We start from the raw sequence: 17,357 nt of genomic DNA, 5'->3' as shown, positions 1-17,357 counted from the left end.
GCTGCGCATGGAGGAAATTGCAGAGATTACTGATGGTAAGATACATTTAGCAACCAAGCAGACACCACAGAATAACCTAGTATGGTCATACGAAAAGATTAATGATGAACACATTAACAAGTTAGCCTAATGTAACAGGTTGAAGGTTGCAGCCGCTGCGCCACCTTGTTTAACAAGGTGAGGTCCTCGGATAAATACTACTAAACATGATCAAAACACAGGTTCTTCGCATCAGGGATGGAGCATGGAAATGATATGACATATTGCCATAGAAAGCTTATTTTTAATTTTCTGTAGTAGCAAGAATGCTCTCAATATCCCCATTAATAATCAACAAGCAATAATCGGATTGTCCCTAGCACTCTGCGCTACCGCTTGAGCAACAACTTTTACAATAGTTAGATTCAATATCAGATTTCAACAACAATTAGACAAGTGCATAGTTGAGGAAAGCGTTCTCAGGACGAAGGAGAGCGGATCTGGAGGGATATTGGGACTCAAGAGCGCAAGAGCACTTACAACAGATTTGGATTAGGCCACACTTGTCCCCACTCTTGTCCTCCAAGAGCACACAAACCTGTAGCTGGTAGACAGGTCAGCTGAACTCTTCTTTATTTAAATTTGAATTGGCGGATCGCAACCAACTGAAAGGTGCATATACCGCCACCTACTGAACTGGGGTGTGAGGCCGGTCACAAGCCCCCCTATTCATCTATTTCTCTTATCTAGCCCTGTGTTTCTGCCACAGGAGGTTGGTGGCACCTTAATTGGGGAGGATGGGCTCGTGGTAATGACTGGAGCGGAGTAGGTGGAATGGTATCAAATACAGAAAACACATGGTTTCCATGTGTTGGATGCCATTCCATTCGCTCCGTTCCAGCCATTATTATGAGCCGTCTTGCCCTTAGCAACAGCCACTGGTGTCCGCCTAATGTTCTGGAGTGTGAATTCATTACACTTTGTGACACAAAAAGCGAAAGGAAAAAGTATGGTAAAAAGTGAAGAAAAATTGCCCTACCAACTAACCCTACACCCATTAAAACCTCATCACTATTCCACTATTTGTCCCTATCTGAACCTTCACCAGGCCAGCAGCCTTGGAGGACGGGACACTATCGTTCAACACACCTTGTAACTCTTCTTCAGTAAAATCTCCTACACCCAAGTCTTCTCTGCAGCTGCCACCACGATATCTATTTTCTGCCATTTATGTTCCATTTCTGCGGTACAGTTGATATCCATGGCTATGAACGCTAAGAAACCAATCTTACTGAAGAACATGTTATTCCTATCACTCTCTACTGGTCTTAGCCAACACACAGGAAGCCTCATAGGATCCCTCACCCTGCACCCATCTCCTTTAACTACTTCCTTCACTGCCTCAGCATATGACACCTTCTGTAATACTCTGATAATGGCCACATCAACCTGCTTTTCTCTCACCAAACACTTCTGATGTCCAGCACCATTGGTTAACACACACAACTTATTCAATTGATACTACACATTTCTTTTGTCTCATGCCCTCTTGCACACTTCTCACATCTAGAAATCTCCCTCTTACACACTGCTACAACAGGACCATAAGCGTGGCACCTAAAACACCATAATGGGTTCAGTACAAAAGCTCTCATTTGGATAACTGACACATCCTAACTTGACCTTGTCGGATAGACTCTGCATCAAAACTCAGCAGGACAGACAGTCTTCTCTGTTTTACCACGCTCTCCACCAGGTCTGCATCACACCAAACGGCGGGCATTACAGACATCGTGAATCTTACATTTCAGTTGATCCTCCTTAACACTTAATGCCACCCCAGTTATCCCTCCTTTCAACTGCGCCCTGCTCCGAAGAGCAAAGCAAGTCACAGTTTTTGTCCCGAGGCATGTGATGTGGAGCACCCGCTCCCTCTGGAGTGAATAAATGCAAAGAATCACCGCGAGTCCACTTTGAGTTACTTTCACCGAGTCAACAGTCCCCAACCTCTTCATCATACCACATACGGATCAGCCGGTAGGCAAGGATCCATTCTTTCCAAAAATCTCACTCCGACTGTGCCAGAATCATCTTTATCATCATTGGGATGAGGCTCGAACTCTGTGGTCTTCACCGCACCTGCCACCTGCTGGTAATTCATCCTCGCTCTCGCAGGGGTAAACTTTTGAGATACCGAGCATGTTTTTTTTGTACTAGACACCAATCTTCCCCACCACACCGCTTCTCTCTACCATGAGATATTTTCCTTCTTCCGCTCTTTCCAATAATGTCCATATCTCCATGCTCTTTAAACTCCTTCACCTGCTGTAGTAGCAAACTGTTCAAATGTTTCTTGTATGTTGAATTTGCCGCCATGTCGCATGGACTCAAAACACTTTAACTCCGGGCATTTATACACAAAATACCGCCCCACACTCACAGGCAGCACCTGGAACTAATTGCAATTAAGTGACGCATGTCACACTAAGATATACACACTACAGTAAATGTTATAAGATACATATAGGCTACAGAAATTGAAACACATGAAATCCACGGTCAAATAGTATACTGATGATTAGAGAGCCAAAGTTTAGATTTGATGTTATCGCCCCTGATATCAATAAGAGATCAAAATGGGCTATAAAGCACCACAGAAAACAACTACTTCTCCAAAGAGTATTAGATTTGTCTCCATAAACTGAAATGAAAACTTACCATCAGTCAAGTGTCTGCCAATAACCCGTTGTTTATCCTTGCTTGTTAGGCTGGGAACAAGAGTCTTAGTGAGATATCTATCTGTATCTGGGTGTGGAGGGGATGTGAATGCAGCTTATCGGTTTGATGTGTGTGTGTGTTCAACTGATAGAGGAAGAACAGTGTTTTAAGTTGCTTTTCTTGTTTTTGTTCTTCTTCTTCTATGGTATTATGGTGGTCCGCAAACATACGTTAGAGGTGCATTCCGTCACTGTACAGGGTAGTGTACGAGATTTTAGACGACACTAATATTGATTCCAAATAATTAACAAAAGACAAAGAATCAAAATCAATGTACTTCTTTAGTCAGGTTAAAATGTCAACTCCACACAGGCTATGGGACCTGAGAAGGAAGAGCATTTTCAGACAGTATTCCTTGCAATGTACTGGAGACCCAATAGCCTTTCAGCAGCAGATACATTATGGCCAGTTTCATGGACTTCTTGTTCAGTTGGGCGGTACAATTAATCACATGCGCAATAAACGGCACAAAATCCACCTTCTTTATGATCAGCTTCCCTCAACTGTTTGAACAACACTCTGAATCTCCAAAGGCTGCAGGGTGTCCACTGCTATATCTTCAGCTCCACTCGCTCCTTCAAATATTTAACATGTCTCCATGTAGGAGACCCTTGCCACTTTAAACTCCTTTACCCTAACTGGGCACTCCGGGGAATTGGGAATGTGATTTCAACACCGTACTGCCAAGTAGTGAACATTAAATTCTCTGGCAACAGCTCTGGTGGACATTCCTGCAGTCAGCAGGAAGACATCTGTGGCATTGTGTTGTGTGACAAAAACAGGTGCACCTGAGTAATGAGCATGCTGTTTAGTCAGCTTCTTGACATGCCACACCTGTCAGGTGCACGGATGATCATGGCAAGGGGGAAATGCTCACTAACAGGGATGTAAACACTTTTGTGCCCACAATCTGTGAGAAATAAGCATTTTGCGCATATGGAGAATTTCTGGGATCTTTTATTTCAGCTCAGGAAACATGGGACCAACACTTTACATGTTGCTTTATATTTTTGTTCAGTGTACAGTACCAGTCAAGAGTTTGGAAACACCTAAGGGTTTTTCTTTATTTTTACTATTTTCTTCATTGTAGAATAATAATGAAGAAATCAAAACTATGAAATAACACAGATGGAATCATGTAGTAACCAAATAATTGGTAAACAATTATATTATATTTATATTTCAGATTCTTCAATGTAGCCACCCTTTGCCTTGACAGCTTTGCACAATCTTGTAATTCTCTCAACCAAGCTTCATGAGGTAGTCACCTGGAATGCATTTCAATTAACAGGTGTGCCTTGATAAAAGCTAATTTGTGGAATTTCTTTCCTTCTTAATGCATTTGAGCCAATCAGTTGTGCTGTGACAAGGTAGGGATGGTATACTGAAGATAGCCCTATTTGGTAAAAGGCCACGCCCATATTATGGCAAGAACAGCTCAAATAAGCAAAGAGAAACAACAGTCCATAATTACTTTAAGACATGAAGGTGAGTCAATCCAGAAAATTTCAAGAACTTTGAAAGTTTCTTCAAGTGCAGTCACAAAAACCATCAAGCGCTATGATGAAACTGGCTCTCATGAGGACTCCCACAGGAAAAGAAGACCCAGAGTTACCTCTGCTGCAGAGGATAAGTTCATTAGTTACCAACCTCAGAAATTGCTGCCCAAATAAATGCTTCACAGAGTTCAAGTAACAGACATGTCAACATCAACTGTTCAGAGGAGACTGTGTGAATCAGGCCTTCATTGTCGAATTGCTGCAAAGAAACCACTACTAAAGGACACCAATAAGAAGAGACTTGCTTAGACCGGTGGAAATCTGTCCCTTGGTCTGATGTGTCCAAATTCGAGATTTTTAGTTCCAACTGCTGTGTCTTTGTGAGATACAGAGTAGGTGAACGGATGATCTCCGCATGTGTGGTTCCCACCTTGAAGCATGGAGGAGGAGGTATGATGGTGTGGGGGTGCTTTGCTGGTGACACTGATTTATTTAGAATATAAGGCACACTTAACCAGCATGGCTACCACAGCATTTTCCAGCGATATGCCATCCCATCTGGTTTTCGCTTAGTGGGACTATCATTTGTTTTTCAACAGGACAATGTCCCAACACACCTCCAGGATGTGTAAGGGATATTTGACCAAGTAGGAGAGTAATTGAGTGCTGCATCAGATGACCTGGCCTCCAGGTGTAAATGGAGTTTAACCGGTTCTGTCCACCAACAAAATGCGACTTCTAAAAGCAGGACTAACCACAGGTCAAATACATTAAGGAAACGGGGAACACTAACATTTAAAAAAGGTAAGAAAAAAATACCCCAAGATGTTAATAGGACAGATGAGAAGTGATGGAAATGGAGAGAAACTTATCTGAATGCAGTCTCTTTTTTAATTTTATAGGTGTTGATTAACAGTTGTCGGTCGTGCTCTGGCATCGTTCCCAATGAAAGAATCGTCTCGGGGAAGACCACACTCACCGAGCGCGTCCTTTTCTACACGGGCAGGATAGCAGAGATCCACGAGGTGAGTTAATCATGATCTGGCTCTGATTTATTGAAGTAGCTAGTTGAAGTGTGTGTGTGTGTTTTAGAGGGAGGCAGACAGACAAAAACTATTATGTTTGGTCCTCTAACTCTACAGGTCAAGGGAAAAGATGGAGTCGGAGCCACCATGGACTCGATGGAGCTGGAGAGGCAGAGAGGCATCACCATCTTGACAGATATACCATAAGTCACAGTAACAGATCAATGCCAGTGTACCCAACAGCTGTTAGGATGTATTTTTGCTTTTAACTTTAACCCCAGTTTACTGCTCTGTCCTGTCCAGGCCACGTGGACTTCACCATCGAGGTGGAGCGAGCCCTGCGTGTTTTGGACGGGGCGATCCTGGTCCTATGTGCGGTTGGAGGGGCCCAGTGGCAGACCCTGACCGTGAACAGACAGATGGCCCCTCCTCACCTTCATCAACAAGCTGGACCGCATGGGAGCCAACCCCAGCCGCGCCCTGCAGGCCATGAGGTCAGCAGATATACAGATACTGTGGAGTAGACAAGACGAGTCTGGTTTTCCATTAGCTCTGTGTTACGACGACTCTGTTCCCGCTTTCAGGACCAAGCTGAACCACAATGCGGGGGGGGGCGCGAAGGACATCATAGACCTCCTAGAGGAGCGTAGCATGTACTTCAAGGGCCCATTCGGGTAAGAGAATGGAGAATATGATCGTGGCAGGGATTTAGAGAAGACTTACATTACTATCTCATATCTGAAATATTTATCGCTGGAAACCCTCTTACTGGAAAAAATAATAATGAATTCCGTCCTCTGTGCTTCCTGCAAACAGAATATCCGGTTGGATGAGATCCCGGCGGAGTTCCGTGTGGAGGCTGCAGACAGGAGACAGGAGCTGGTGGAGTATGTGGCTAACGCTGACGTGACCCTGGGAGAGATGTTTCTGGAAGAGAGGATCCCCACTGTGCCAGAACTTAAGGTGTGTGTGACTGTTCATTGTGTTTTAGGATATCGCAACAAATGATGTCATTTGATTTTACGCCTCAGTCATCTTTCCTGCTATGACCTGCGAACGCTGCCCCCCAGGACCCTGACCTCTCCCGTCTCTCCTCCCACAGGCAGCCATACGCAGGGCCACAATGCAGCGCCTCTTCAGCCCCGTGCTGGTGGGAACTGCCCTGAAGAACAAGGGGGTTCAGCCTCTATTGAATGCAGTGCTGGATTATCTGCCCAACCCCACATAGGTCAACAACTACACCCTCTTCAACGATGAGTATGACCTCTGTGCCTAGACAGTGAACACTATTCAATATGACACAGCTGTCTTTGAATTAATTGATATGCCAAAATCAAGACAGTATGGGCTCAGGGACTAACTTTGAAAAATGCCAGTGGCAGATCCCACCACTGTTCTTGTGTTGTTTCCTCTGTGTCAGGGAGTCCAGTAATAGCATTAAGATCCTGATGGATCCCACCAGAGATGGCTCCCAGCCCTTTGTTGGCCTGGCCTTCAAACTGGAGGTGAGCACATCACAGCGCACAAACACTGTGTAGCTAGCAAACCATCTTCTCTTCAAGTAATCTGGCACATTTACAAGTGTCAACTTTTTTGAGTGATAAACTGTATAGGGATTGTAGACGGATCTCTCCCACCCGACTCTGTTCTAGGCAGGTCGGTTTGGTCAGCTGACGTACGTGCGTGCGTACCAGGGCTGTCTGAAGAAGACTGAGTACATCGTCAACACACGCACAGGCAAGAAGGTCCACGTGCAGAGGCTAGTGCATCTCCATGACGACCAGATGGAGGTGAGAACCAGGATGTGAATGTAAACCAGAAGTAAATGGAATAAACTGACAGTTTCAGTACTATGAAGCACAATGACCCTGATTCCCCAACCTGACGTACCCTAGTGATAACATATCATGATTAAACTACTTTATCTATACATTTGTTTAACTGAAACAATCTTGATTTTGTCAAATTGTGTACCCCCCCCTCTCCGGTTGGTCAGGATGTGGATGTGTAGTATGCAGGGGACATCTGTGCCCTATTTGGGATCGACTGTGCCAGCGGAGACACCTTCACCTCCCGGACCAGCGCCAACCTCTCCATGGTAAATCCCTATGGCCATTGTCCAAACTAGATAAAACAACCAGTCAGCACTCACTAACATGTATTTAAACATGCAATCTGTTGTGCACTGCCTGTGTGTGCATAATGTTATGACTTTGAGCTTCATTCAACACGTTTCTCCCACAGGAGTCCATCCACATACCAGAGGCTGTCATCTCCATGTCTATGAAGCCGTCCAACAAGGCCCTCTCACATTCGATGTAGTATGAGGAGACAAAATGACCACACTAAGGCTCGATACTATTTCGATACTATTTCGATACTATTTCAGTATATGAGCTTGTATGACCTCATCCTCCCTCTTCCTGTGGATCAGAATGACACAGATAAGTTCTCTAAAGGCATCAACCGCTTCACCAGAGAACACCCCACGTTCAGGGTCCACTTTGACACAGAACGCAAGGAGACTATCATCTCTGGTATGGGAGAGCTGCACCTGGAGATCTACTCACAGGTACTAGTCTAGTGCTCCACTCTCCGGCGATCTGAAGATCCTTCTGTCCGCAACGTTTGCGTTTTGGCTTCATCTTATTTTTTTCTTCCACAGTGTCCTAAGTTGTCCTGAAGGATAATAGAATGTATTACGAGTTCCAAACATCTAGAACCTTCAATGGCATTTCGGTGTGGTAAATCAAGCTGACCTTATTTTCTCTCGCTGTCTTTCTGTAGAGGGAGTATAACTGCCCCTGTGCGATGGGAAAGCCCAAGGTAGCATTCAGGGAGAGCGTGACCAGTGCGGAACCGTAAGTACCACTCGTAACACACGGCAAACAAATGTCCAAATGAGCCACTCTCAGAAGCATTACATTGTGTACAGCGACGGCTTTATTGACGAAGTGAAGCGAGCCAATGGAATATATGAACAACAAGTTGAAACACATTGTTATAGGTTATCAAGAGTCTTACAAGCTGACCAGTAAAAGCAGTGCTGCAGTAAGGCCATTGACGTGTGCCCTCTCACCTCCTCTGAAGCAGTAGTGGTGGTGAAGGTAAACATAATTACTGAAGCCAAGACAAGTGTGTAGTGTAAAGCTCAGCTTTTCAAAGCAGGTAGAAAGTGGCTTTTACCCTTCGAGTCCTAAGAAAGAGATGTACTGCAGGGAAGAGTACAGCACTTGAGTAAGGCTCTGGAGCATTTTTCCCTGTGTATCTCAGTTGGTGGTGTTTGGAGGAGCCTCGCAGTGGTGGCACTTTGGCTGCAGCTCAGTCTGCAGGACTTGAACTCCCTGTTCTGGGGACCAGGTGACTAGCAGCTTCCAGTGGATGATCTCCTGCGCGTAACCACACACATACAACGAATGCACCTTTTGTATTAACAAACATGACGTCTGAGTTCTGTTAAGACCGATGGCAGAACGTTTTAGTTACCTGGGAAATCATTTCGTGCAGCAGGACATGGTAGTTGAACCTCAGCTGGTCCTTCTCAGTCTCCTGTTGAGGGACAGACAGAACCAGGGAACCAAGTGTGTGAGAAGGACGGTTGGAAAGGAATGGGTGGGGAGTTAAGTGTCCATTTGGAATTTGGGCAGATATCTCCATGGTTACACTGAGGTTCTTCTCAAGACTACATCAGACGCATGCCTGATCATACCACGCCCGGATAGGTGTTTAACGTATCAGCTAACCATATATGATCTAGCAATCTGATGCCCGACTGCACAGTAACGTACGGTCGAAACGACCTGTTGGCTGCTCACCAGCTGTGTGAAGTTGGCCACCTGGGCCATGTTGTAAAGCGTGCTCTCATTGGACTCCCTCAGCATGATGAAACTGGAGGCCACGCCCCCCAGTTGCCAGAAGGGCTTCATGCTGGGCTCCATGTGACCGTAGCTGTCTGTCAAAGAAACCACAAACGACACAGTCAGAAGAGAGATGGGGGGGGTGGTCAGTTGTGTGTGTTTGTGGCTCTATATCTACCTGGTATATTGTTTCCTGACACTAGGTTATTGCTGGCTCTGTGTTGCTGGTAGAAGGCCTCTTCCTGAGCCGTGGTGTTGCTTTGATGCAGTCCCTCACAGGAGGCCTGGACCTGGGGAGCACTCTGCCCCTCTCCCCCTGGAAAGAAGAGCTCCGCAGAGCACTGCCCCGAAACCTTTTATAGGGAGAGGAAAGTGTGAGGTAATTGAGGAGAATGTGAGAATATGAAAGGAGAGTTGGGGAAAGGAATGATGTTGCGGCATGTTAGGGGGAAGATACGGGAGGGGGGGGGGGGGGGTGTTTACCTACCACAGGTGTTTAATCACCATGACAGTGTAGACAAGGTTACTTAACACACCGTGTATTTATTCACACGGCTGTTCTGTGCAATAGTGTGTCACCGAGAATGTGAATCGGATCTTACGTTACTGATCATCTCTTGCATGGTAAGCTCCAGTTGATACTTCCTCCCCATCTCTGCCACATCCTGACAGCCGGGGAGAGAGAGAGAAGAAATTAACCACTTAAGACAAAATGTAAGCAAACAGAACTATGTTCCATAAAGCCGTCGCCCCCTCAAGTGGGGCGGCAGGTAGCCTAGTGGTTAGAGCGTTGGACTAATAACCGAAAGGTTGGAAGATCGAACTGACAAGGTAAAAATCTGTCATCCTGCCCCTGAACAAGGCAGTTAACCCACTGTTCCTAGGCCGTCATTGAAAATAAGAACATGTTCTTAACTGACTTGCCTAGTTACAAAATGTAAAATTTAAATTTAAATCCCCCACTGTATGCAGTATTGAGAATTGACTTTTTATGCGCACAGACCTCCCTTATCCATCCCTTTCCAAGGATCCTTCTTTGCCTTGCAATATTAACTGCCCCTTGCCCAACACACTCCCCAAGGTATGCTGATCCTCCACCTCCACTCCTACCTCTGCGCTGCCGCTGTGTACTGTGCTGAGAAAGATCCACCTGTAGGGTGAGCCGTAGCGGGTGTTCAGGTAGTGTTGGACCACCGTGGCTGCCCGGCGGGCAGGGTAGTGACTCGGGTTCAGCACGCCAGTCGTCATCACTTCCTCCACCACCTCGCTTTCCCCCTAATCCGCACCGGAGAGAAGAGGAATGAGAGCAAAGAGGGTGGGTGAGGACAGGTAGGGAGAGTCAGTCTGCCACGATGGGACTTTGACCTCTGTGTGTGCTGGTGCAGAGAGTCGAGTCCTGCCCTAGTTCTAGATAAGGAGAAAGAGGGAGGATACAGAGAACTATAGTGAGTAAGGGGAGGGTAGAAGTGTCAGAGAGGAAGAAAGTGTGCCTGAAAAGGCTGTAACTCTGCCCGTTGAGGCTGTTGCGGTTAGACAGCTGGAGAAACAGCCACATGCAGTGGGAGAACTTCCTGCTTCCTCCCAAGCCAATAATTCAGTTAGTACCGCCCTTTAAAAGAGACAGGCCACATTTCCCTTCTCTTCACTAACATAAAAGCATGGCAAATGACCATACAGCTACTTTGTTTGTCTATGTTAATGTGAATTGATCGTTTTGGCAACTATGGCAGTTCTTTACCTACCAATGCTTTAATGAAAATCCTCTAACTTAGTTACTGATTTTGGCTATGTGCTTGTCTCTGCAGGTTTGTCTTCACCCATAAGAAGCAGTCTGGTGGTTCTGGGCAGTACGGTAAAGTGATAGGATTTCTTGAACCTCTGGACCAAGAAAACTACGCAAAAGTAGAGTTTGAAGACCAGACTGTTGGAACCAACATCCCCAAACAGTTTGTGCCGGCTGTTGAGAAGGTGTGCATGCCTGGCTGTAGTCTGAATCACATAGGCCCTTCAGTAAGTGTAATTACGATTATAAAAATCCTGTATCTTATTCAGGTTGAAATTCTAGTAGACCTCTAATCTCATACCGCAAGAGTGGGTAAACTTTTTGACTTGAGGGCCACATCGGGATTGAAAAATTCAAGAGGGCCACAGATTTGTATTTTGACCGATTTAGTTTGTCAAATCAATTTGTGGGCTACAGAAAGGGCATTCATTTGAATATATAGGTCCATTATAATTTCTATTTTCTTTACTCAAACCTCCCGTGGGCCAGATTTAATGGGCCTGCGGGTCGTAGTTTGCCCACCACTGTCACTCTTTCTCCATCACATCCCTTCTCTCCTGCAGTGATTCAGAAAGGCCCTCTTGACTGGTCACAAGATCTCGGGCTCTTAAACAAGGTGGGTGTCAACTAACCAGAATACACCCCCATTGTTCTCGCATATTTTTCCCTCTATACCTTTTCCGTGCTTCTCAGCTTTTTGACAAACCTACTGAATGTCTCCTCTCTCCTTCCATCCATGTCCCCCTCTTGGTAGCCATGGAGAAGGCCAACGTTGCCGTGCTGGAGCCAATCATGTCAGTAGAAATTGTGGCGCCCGATGAGTTCCAAGGGACAGTCATCGCCGGGGTCAACCATCGCCATGGGGTTATCAGTGGGCAGGTTGGGGCAGAGGGCTACTTTACGCTGTGTGCTGATGTGAGTGCAGCTCTGTCCTACTCATACTTCCTATGCCCTTTTCTTTCTGCTAAGACAGGATAGGTTAAACGTCTGCCCAGTCACTGTGTATTTGATGGTCAATCGCCATTTCCTCTCCCCAGATTCCACTGAATGACATGTTTGGTTACGCCACAGAGCTCCAGTCCTGTAAGGCGCTGGCTCCTCTAGTCGGATGTCAAGAAGTCATAAAAATGGCCAAGATATCAAGCCATGCACTCTCAGTGATATTGAATTGAGTTTGTATTTGCTATTTTTTTCTGTTAATTTATTTGGACTAAAGTTGTTGCTCAGTCTATGATCCTTTCTGGAGAACTGATGTGGGGGGAGTGTTGTGTCCAGGGGAAAGGAGAGTACACCCTGGTGTATAGCAGATACCAGCCATGGCTGCCTGGCACTCAGGAGGAGCTCATCAACAGGACAGCTGCCTGCCAAGAAGGGGAAGTGGAAGAACTGAGGCTGGACAACACACACAATCAATGAATTGTAAACACATTACAGAGGGTTTGAATGGAGCTGAAGGTTGGGACTAATAACAATATAACTCATGTAAAACTTACGGTGTGGATAAAACGTATATAGGTTAAGAACTTTTGTGAAAGAGCACAGTTTGAAAGAAATGGCAAATAAAAATCTAACCGGATGGACATCAGAAATAGATGGGGGAGGTTGAGGGTAGAGGAAGGACAGGAGTAAAAACAAACTAAATAGAACTATTGTAAAAATAGACTGTGTCCATAAAATGTATATAGTACTACTCATTCAAGGGTTTTATTTTTACTATATTGTGGAATAATAGTGAAGACATCAAAACTATGAAATAGCACATGTGGAATGATGTAGTAACAAAAAAAAGTGTTACTTTTATATTTGGTGCTTTGCTGGTTACACTGTCCGTGATTTATTTAGAATTCAAGGCACACTTAACCAGCATGGCTACCACAGCATTCTGCAGCGATACGCCATCCAATCTGGTTTGCGCTTAGTGGGACTATCATTTGTTTTTCAACAGGACAATGACCCAAAACACACCTCCAGGCAGTGTAAGGGCTATTTGACCAAAAAGGAGAGTGATGGAGTGCTGCATCAGATGACCTGGCCTCCACAATCACCCGACCTCAACCCAATTGAGATTGTTTGGGATGAGTTGGACCACAGAGTAAACGAAAAGCAGCCTTCAAGTGCTCAGCATATGGGGGAACTCCAAGACTGGTGGCGAAGCATTCCAGGTGAAGCTGGTTGAGAGAATGCTTAGTGTGTGCAAAGCTGTCATCAAGGCAAAGGGTGGCTACTTTAAAGAATCTGATAAACAAATACATTTACTTGTTTAACACTTTTTTTGGTTACTACATGATTCCATGTGTTATTTCATAGTTTTATCTTTGTCAATGTAGAAAATAGTAAAAATAAAGAAAAACCATTGAATGAGTAGGTGTATCCATACTTTTGACTGGTATGTATGTGTGTATGTATAAAGAAAATGGGGAATTGGAAATGATGCAGACAATCACATTGATGAAAGCTACAGTCTATCTGCAGTATTAAAGCTCATCTACCCCCTTAAAAAATAACATTACAGTACTGAAATGGAATGCTTGACAGATGCACACAAACCTACACAGTGCTCAATCAACTGTAAACATACTCTGCCTCGCCAAGGGCTCCTGAGTGGCGCAGCGTTCTAAGGCCTCACTACAGACCCTGGTTCGATTCCAGGCTGTATCACAACCTGGCCACGATTGGGAGTCCAATAGGCCGGCGCACAATTGGCCCAGCGTCATCCGTTTTAGGGTTTGGCCATCATCGTAAATAAGAATTTGTTCTTAACTTGCCTAGTTAAATAAACGGGATATTAAAATAAGGTGGGTTTATTATATCGTATGTGCATTCAAAATGCTACAAATGATCAGAGATGACCAAGTGTATTCCCTTGATTCACCCCCCCCACACACTGTCCTCAAGTATTTATTATGACTATTTCCATTCAGCCTTTGCTCTCCAGCAAACAGCCTTGTCCCACAGCCTAGCAGTTTTTATGAAGACTTGAGGCAAGTTCAAAGTTTGGACTTCAACTTGGGCATGTATATTAACTGGTTTTGTACTATGTACAGCATATGTTGTAATGATGATAAAATAAGATTGACCTAATACTACCATTTCACCAGGGTGTCATTGTTCCTTCATTTACTTAGCAGATGGTTATGTGGTTGATGTGTTCATTTTAGGATGCCTGAATTTGATCTAACCCGGAGTCGACTGGAAAGCACAACTCGGGTTGTGAAATACTATCCAATGTGCATCACAGCAAGAAGCTGGACAAAGTTAAGTCAAACCAGTATTTTCAAGCAAAACAAACTGGAGACTCATTCTCCATGTTATATAGGCCTATACAGCAAGTCTCCCGAGGCTATGCTGATGTGCTTCCTCTCAGAATAGAGGATTCTAGGGGTTTGTAGCTCACTCACCTCTGTAGTGGTCTGTATGTCCTCTCCCAGAGGAACACTGTTTGGGTGTTGATCGAACCCCACTGTTGGTCCTGACCCAGTTCTGACCATCACGGTCGGGTTCCCGTGGACCACGGTCAGAACAACCAGAAGGATAAGCAGCGTCCAGCCCATACTCCACACTAAGATCTGAGAACAGAAAACTAATGCCAAAGAGGATTGCGGAGTCCTAAGGAAGGCAAGCTGAGTGTAAATAGGCACCCAATTCAGGGTTACGTAAGAGAGGGTGGGAGTGAGAGGAAACTGACACTGTCCAGCTCTGCTGCCTGTTCTGTTATCTTGGCATTTATCTAAACAAACTGCTCTTCTGGTCTCATCTAGGCCTACACATGTAACACTGAGTAGAGCAGTCCCCCAGAAAAGTGATTTATTTAAAAGGGAGTGCAGTCAAACGTGATATTTCACACTATTAGGTCTCAATAACAATATGAAATTGTGAAAATGATAATGCCCTTTTAATGCGAAAGCTTTTTAAAGAGAAGGGGCCTCATTTATTAATACAGCATAGAAACCATTCTAAAACACTACTTAAAAACGGAATTTAGAATGTTCGCACGCATAGAAAAAGTGTGATTTATCAAACAATTGTACGAGCGTCATAAGCACGCCAGGAGGAGATAACCATTGATAAATACAAATTCTTATCAGCCTCAGTGCTCATGCACGACCTTGGCTGTTTGTATTTCATATATACACACAACGCCATATCATGGCATACAAAGGCGCAAACAAAAAAAAGCTACAAAAAAAGACAAAGAGATGCTAGTGTCAGAGATATCTACAAAGAGAGGACCATTAGGACAACTTAAGTTGCTTTAGCAATGGCAAATATAGTTAACATGAGTAGGCAACATGGCAAATTTACTTAAAATGATTAGGCAACACTCACCAATAAGCCACTTGTTCTGCAGAATGAACGAGTTGCGCGTTCCACTTAGCCTTTTCTGTTCACATAATTGATTTAGTTTTGGGATGGTGATATTATGGCAATATGGATGCCTTGTATTGCCCCATTCGTATTTGGGAACCCCGCTTGACGTCAACCTGTTGTTCGATGGTGTATGCGTCACTGTTTTGCTGATGACCGCATCTAAAACATTGGCTCATCCAGGGCTGTGAGATGCCGATTAGCAAACTCGCTTTGAAAAACACCCGAGGGTGGGTAGCATTTGGATATTCACCAGAATGGCATGTGTTTGGCTTTTTAAGCCTGAACAAAAATCCAATAACATTGGTGTTAAGATGTGTGTGAATAGCTCACGTCAGAGGGTTCGATAAACTGCAAACGTAATCATTTAGTCAGGGGTTACAGGTCATGAGATCCTAATCAGACACTCATAATGCACCTGTTTATCCTAGATAGGTGCCCCACTAGCGCCATCTCTGGGTTGACATTATGCCCATTATCTGAACTTCTTCCTTTTCATATAGAATTCTCGAGCACCTCATACCATTTTAATACCACATTGAAAATACCTATTAACATCAACACCCTTTTCCTTTCTCCCCCCCCTCTCACCTACTCAATACCCTACTCAACAAATTGGATGCAGTCTCTCACAGTGCAATCCGTTTTGTCACCAAAGCCACATATACTACACACCACTGCGACCTGTACGCTCTCGTTGGCTGGCCCTCGCTTCATACTCGTCGCCAAACCCACTGGCTCCAGGTCATCTATAAGACCGTGCTAGGTAAAGTCCCCCCTTATATCAGCTCGCTGGTCACCATAGCAGCACCCACCTGCAGCACGCTCTCCAGCAGGTATATCTCTCTGGGCACCCCCAAAACCAATTCTTCCTTTGGCCGACCTCTCCTTCCAGTTCTCTGCTGCCAATGACTGGAACGAACTACAAAAATCTCTGAAACTGGAAACACTTATCTCCCTCACTAGCTTTAAGCACCAGCTGTCAGAGCAGCTCACAGATTACTGCACCTGTACATAGCCAATCTATAATTTAGCCCAAACAACTTCCTCTTCCCCAACTGTATTTATATATTTATTTAGCTCCTTTGCACCCCATTATTTCTATCTCTACTTTGCACATTCTTCCACTGCAAATCTACCATTCCAGTGTTTTACTTACTATATTTTATTTACTTCGCCACCATGGCTTTTTTTTGCCTTTACCTCCCTTATCTCACCTCACTTGCTCACATTGTATATAGACTTATTTTTCTACTGTATTATTGACTTTCTGTTTGTTTTACTCCATATGTAACTCTGTGTTGTTGTATGTGTCGACCTGCTTTGCTTTATCTTGGCCAGGTCGCAATTGTAAATGAGAACTTGTTCTCAACTTGCCTACCTGGTTAAATAAAGGTGTTCTCAACTTGCCTACCTGGTTAAATAAAGGTGTTCTCAACTTGCCTACCTGGTTAAATAAAGGTGTTCTCAACTTGCCTACCTGGTTAAATAAAGGTGTTCTCAACTTGCCTACCTGGTTAAATAAAGGTGTTCTCAACTTGCCTACCTGGTTAAATAAAGGTGTTCTCAACTTGCCTACCTGGTTAAATAAAGGTGAAATAAAAAATATAAAAAAATCTCTGAAGGGTCTTATGTTAGCCCTTGTCCTGGTGTGGCGCACTGGTACGTTGGGCACCTCTTGGATCCTCAGGGCTTCTCCTGGCACCTCTGGGAGCCTCTCCTTCCTCTTCCACATCCTCCTGAAATTGTGGAGGCACGGTCAGCAGAGATAACTGACCTGGCGGGGTCTTCCCCTTCTCCTCGTGTGTCCTGCCCACACCATCCAGAGGATATTCTTCCCATGGTTCCTTCGATACTTTCGGCCTTTTACTTCCACTTCACATGACCTTGCGCTGATGTGCCAAGAATCCATGTGACATACAGTGCCTTGCGAAAGTATTCGGCTCCCTTGAACTTTGCGACCTTTTGCCACATTTCAGGCTTCAAACATAAAGATATAAAACTGTATTTTTTGTGAAGAATCAACAACAAGTGGGACACAATCATGAAGTGGAACGACATTTATTGGATA

At 44.6% G+C, this 17,357-nt stretch overlaps 1 protein-coding gene and 1 long non-coding RNA gene across 3 annotated transcripts; one reads left to right on the top strand and one right to left on the bottom strand.

The window, feature by feature from the left end:
- Nucleotides 1-8,204: 8,204 nt before the first annotated feature.
- On the bottom strand, nt 8,205-16,224 carry LOC109905392 (latexin-like). Of its 2 annotated transcripts, none has more exons than XM_031790445.1 (8): nt 16,102-16,224; nt 14,320-14,487; nt 10,249-10,413; nt 9,741-9,803; nt 9,317-9,491; nt 9,097-9,233; nt 8,768-8,830; nt 8,205-8,670 (listed from the first exon to the last, which is right to left on the bottom strand). In XM_031790445.1, the coding sequence occupies exons 2-8, from the start codon at nt 14,470-14,472 to the stop codon at nt 8,551-8,553; spliced, it is 876 nt and encodes a 291-aa protein (XP_031646305.1). In that variant the 5' UTR covers nt 14,473-14,487; nt 16,102-16,224; the 3' UTR covers nt 8,205-8,550. The 2 variants fall into 2 exon arrangements, with proteins under 2 accessions (XP_031646305.1, XP_020358329.2); XM_020502740.2 differs by lacking the exon at nt 16,102-16,224 and adding an exon at nt 15,248-15,673.
- LOC109904760 (uncharacterized) lies at nt 10,783-12,658 on the top strand. The gene is made up of 4 exons (XR_004203082.1): nt 10,783-11,148; nt 11,485-11,537; nt 11,676-11,836; nt 11,959-12,658. It is a non-coding gene; the product is annotated as an uncharacterized LOC109904760 (long non-coding RNA).
- Nucleotides 16,225-17,357: the final 1,133 nt, after the last annotated feature.

Source organism: Oncorhynchus kisutch, linkage group LG15 (genome assembly GCF_002021735.2).
Source record: "Oncorhynchus kisutch isolate 150728-3 linkage group LG15, Okis_V2, whole genome shotgun sequence".
Lineage (NCBI taxonomy): Eukaryota > Metazoa > Chordata > Actinopteri > Salmoniformes > Salmonidae > Oncorhynchus > Oncorhynchus kisutch.
Note: the sequence above shows the minus strand (reverse complement) of the source record. Positions and strands in the feature narration are given on the sequence as shown.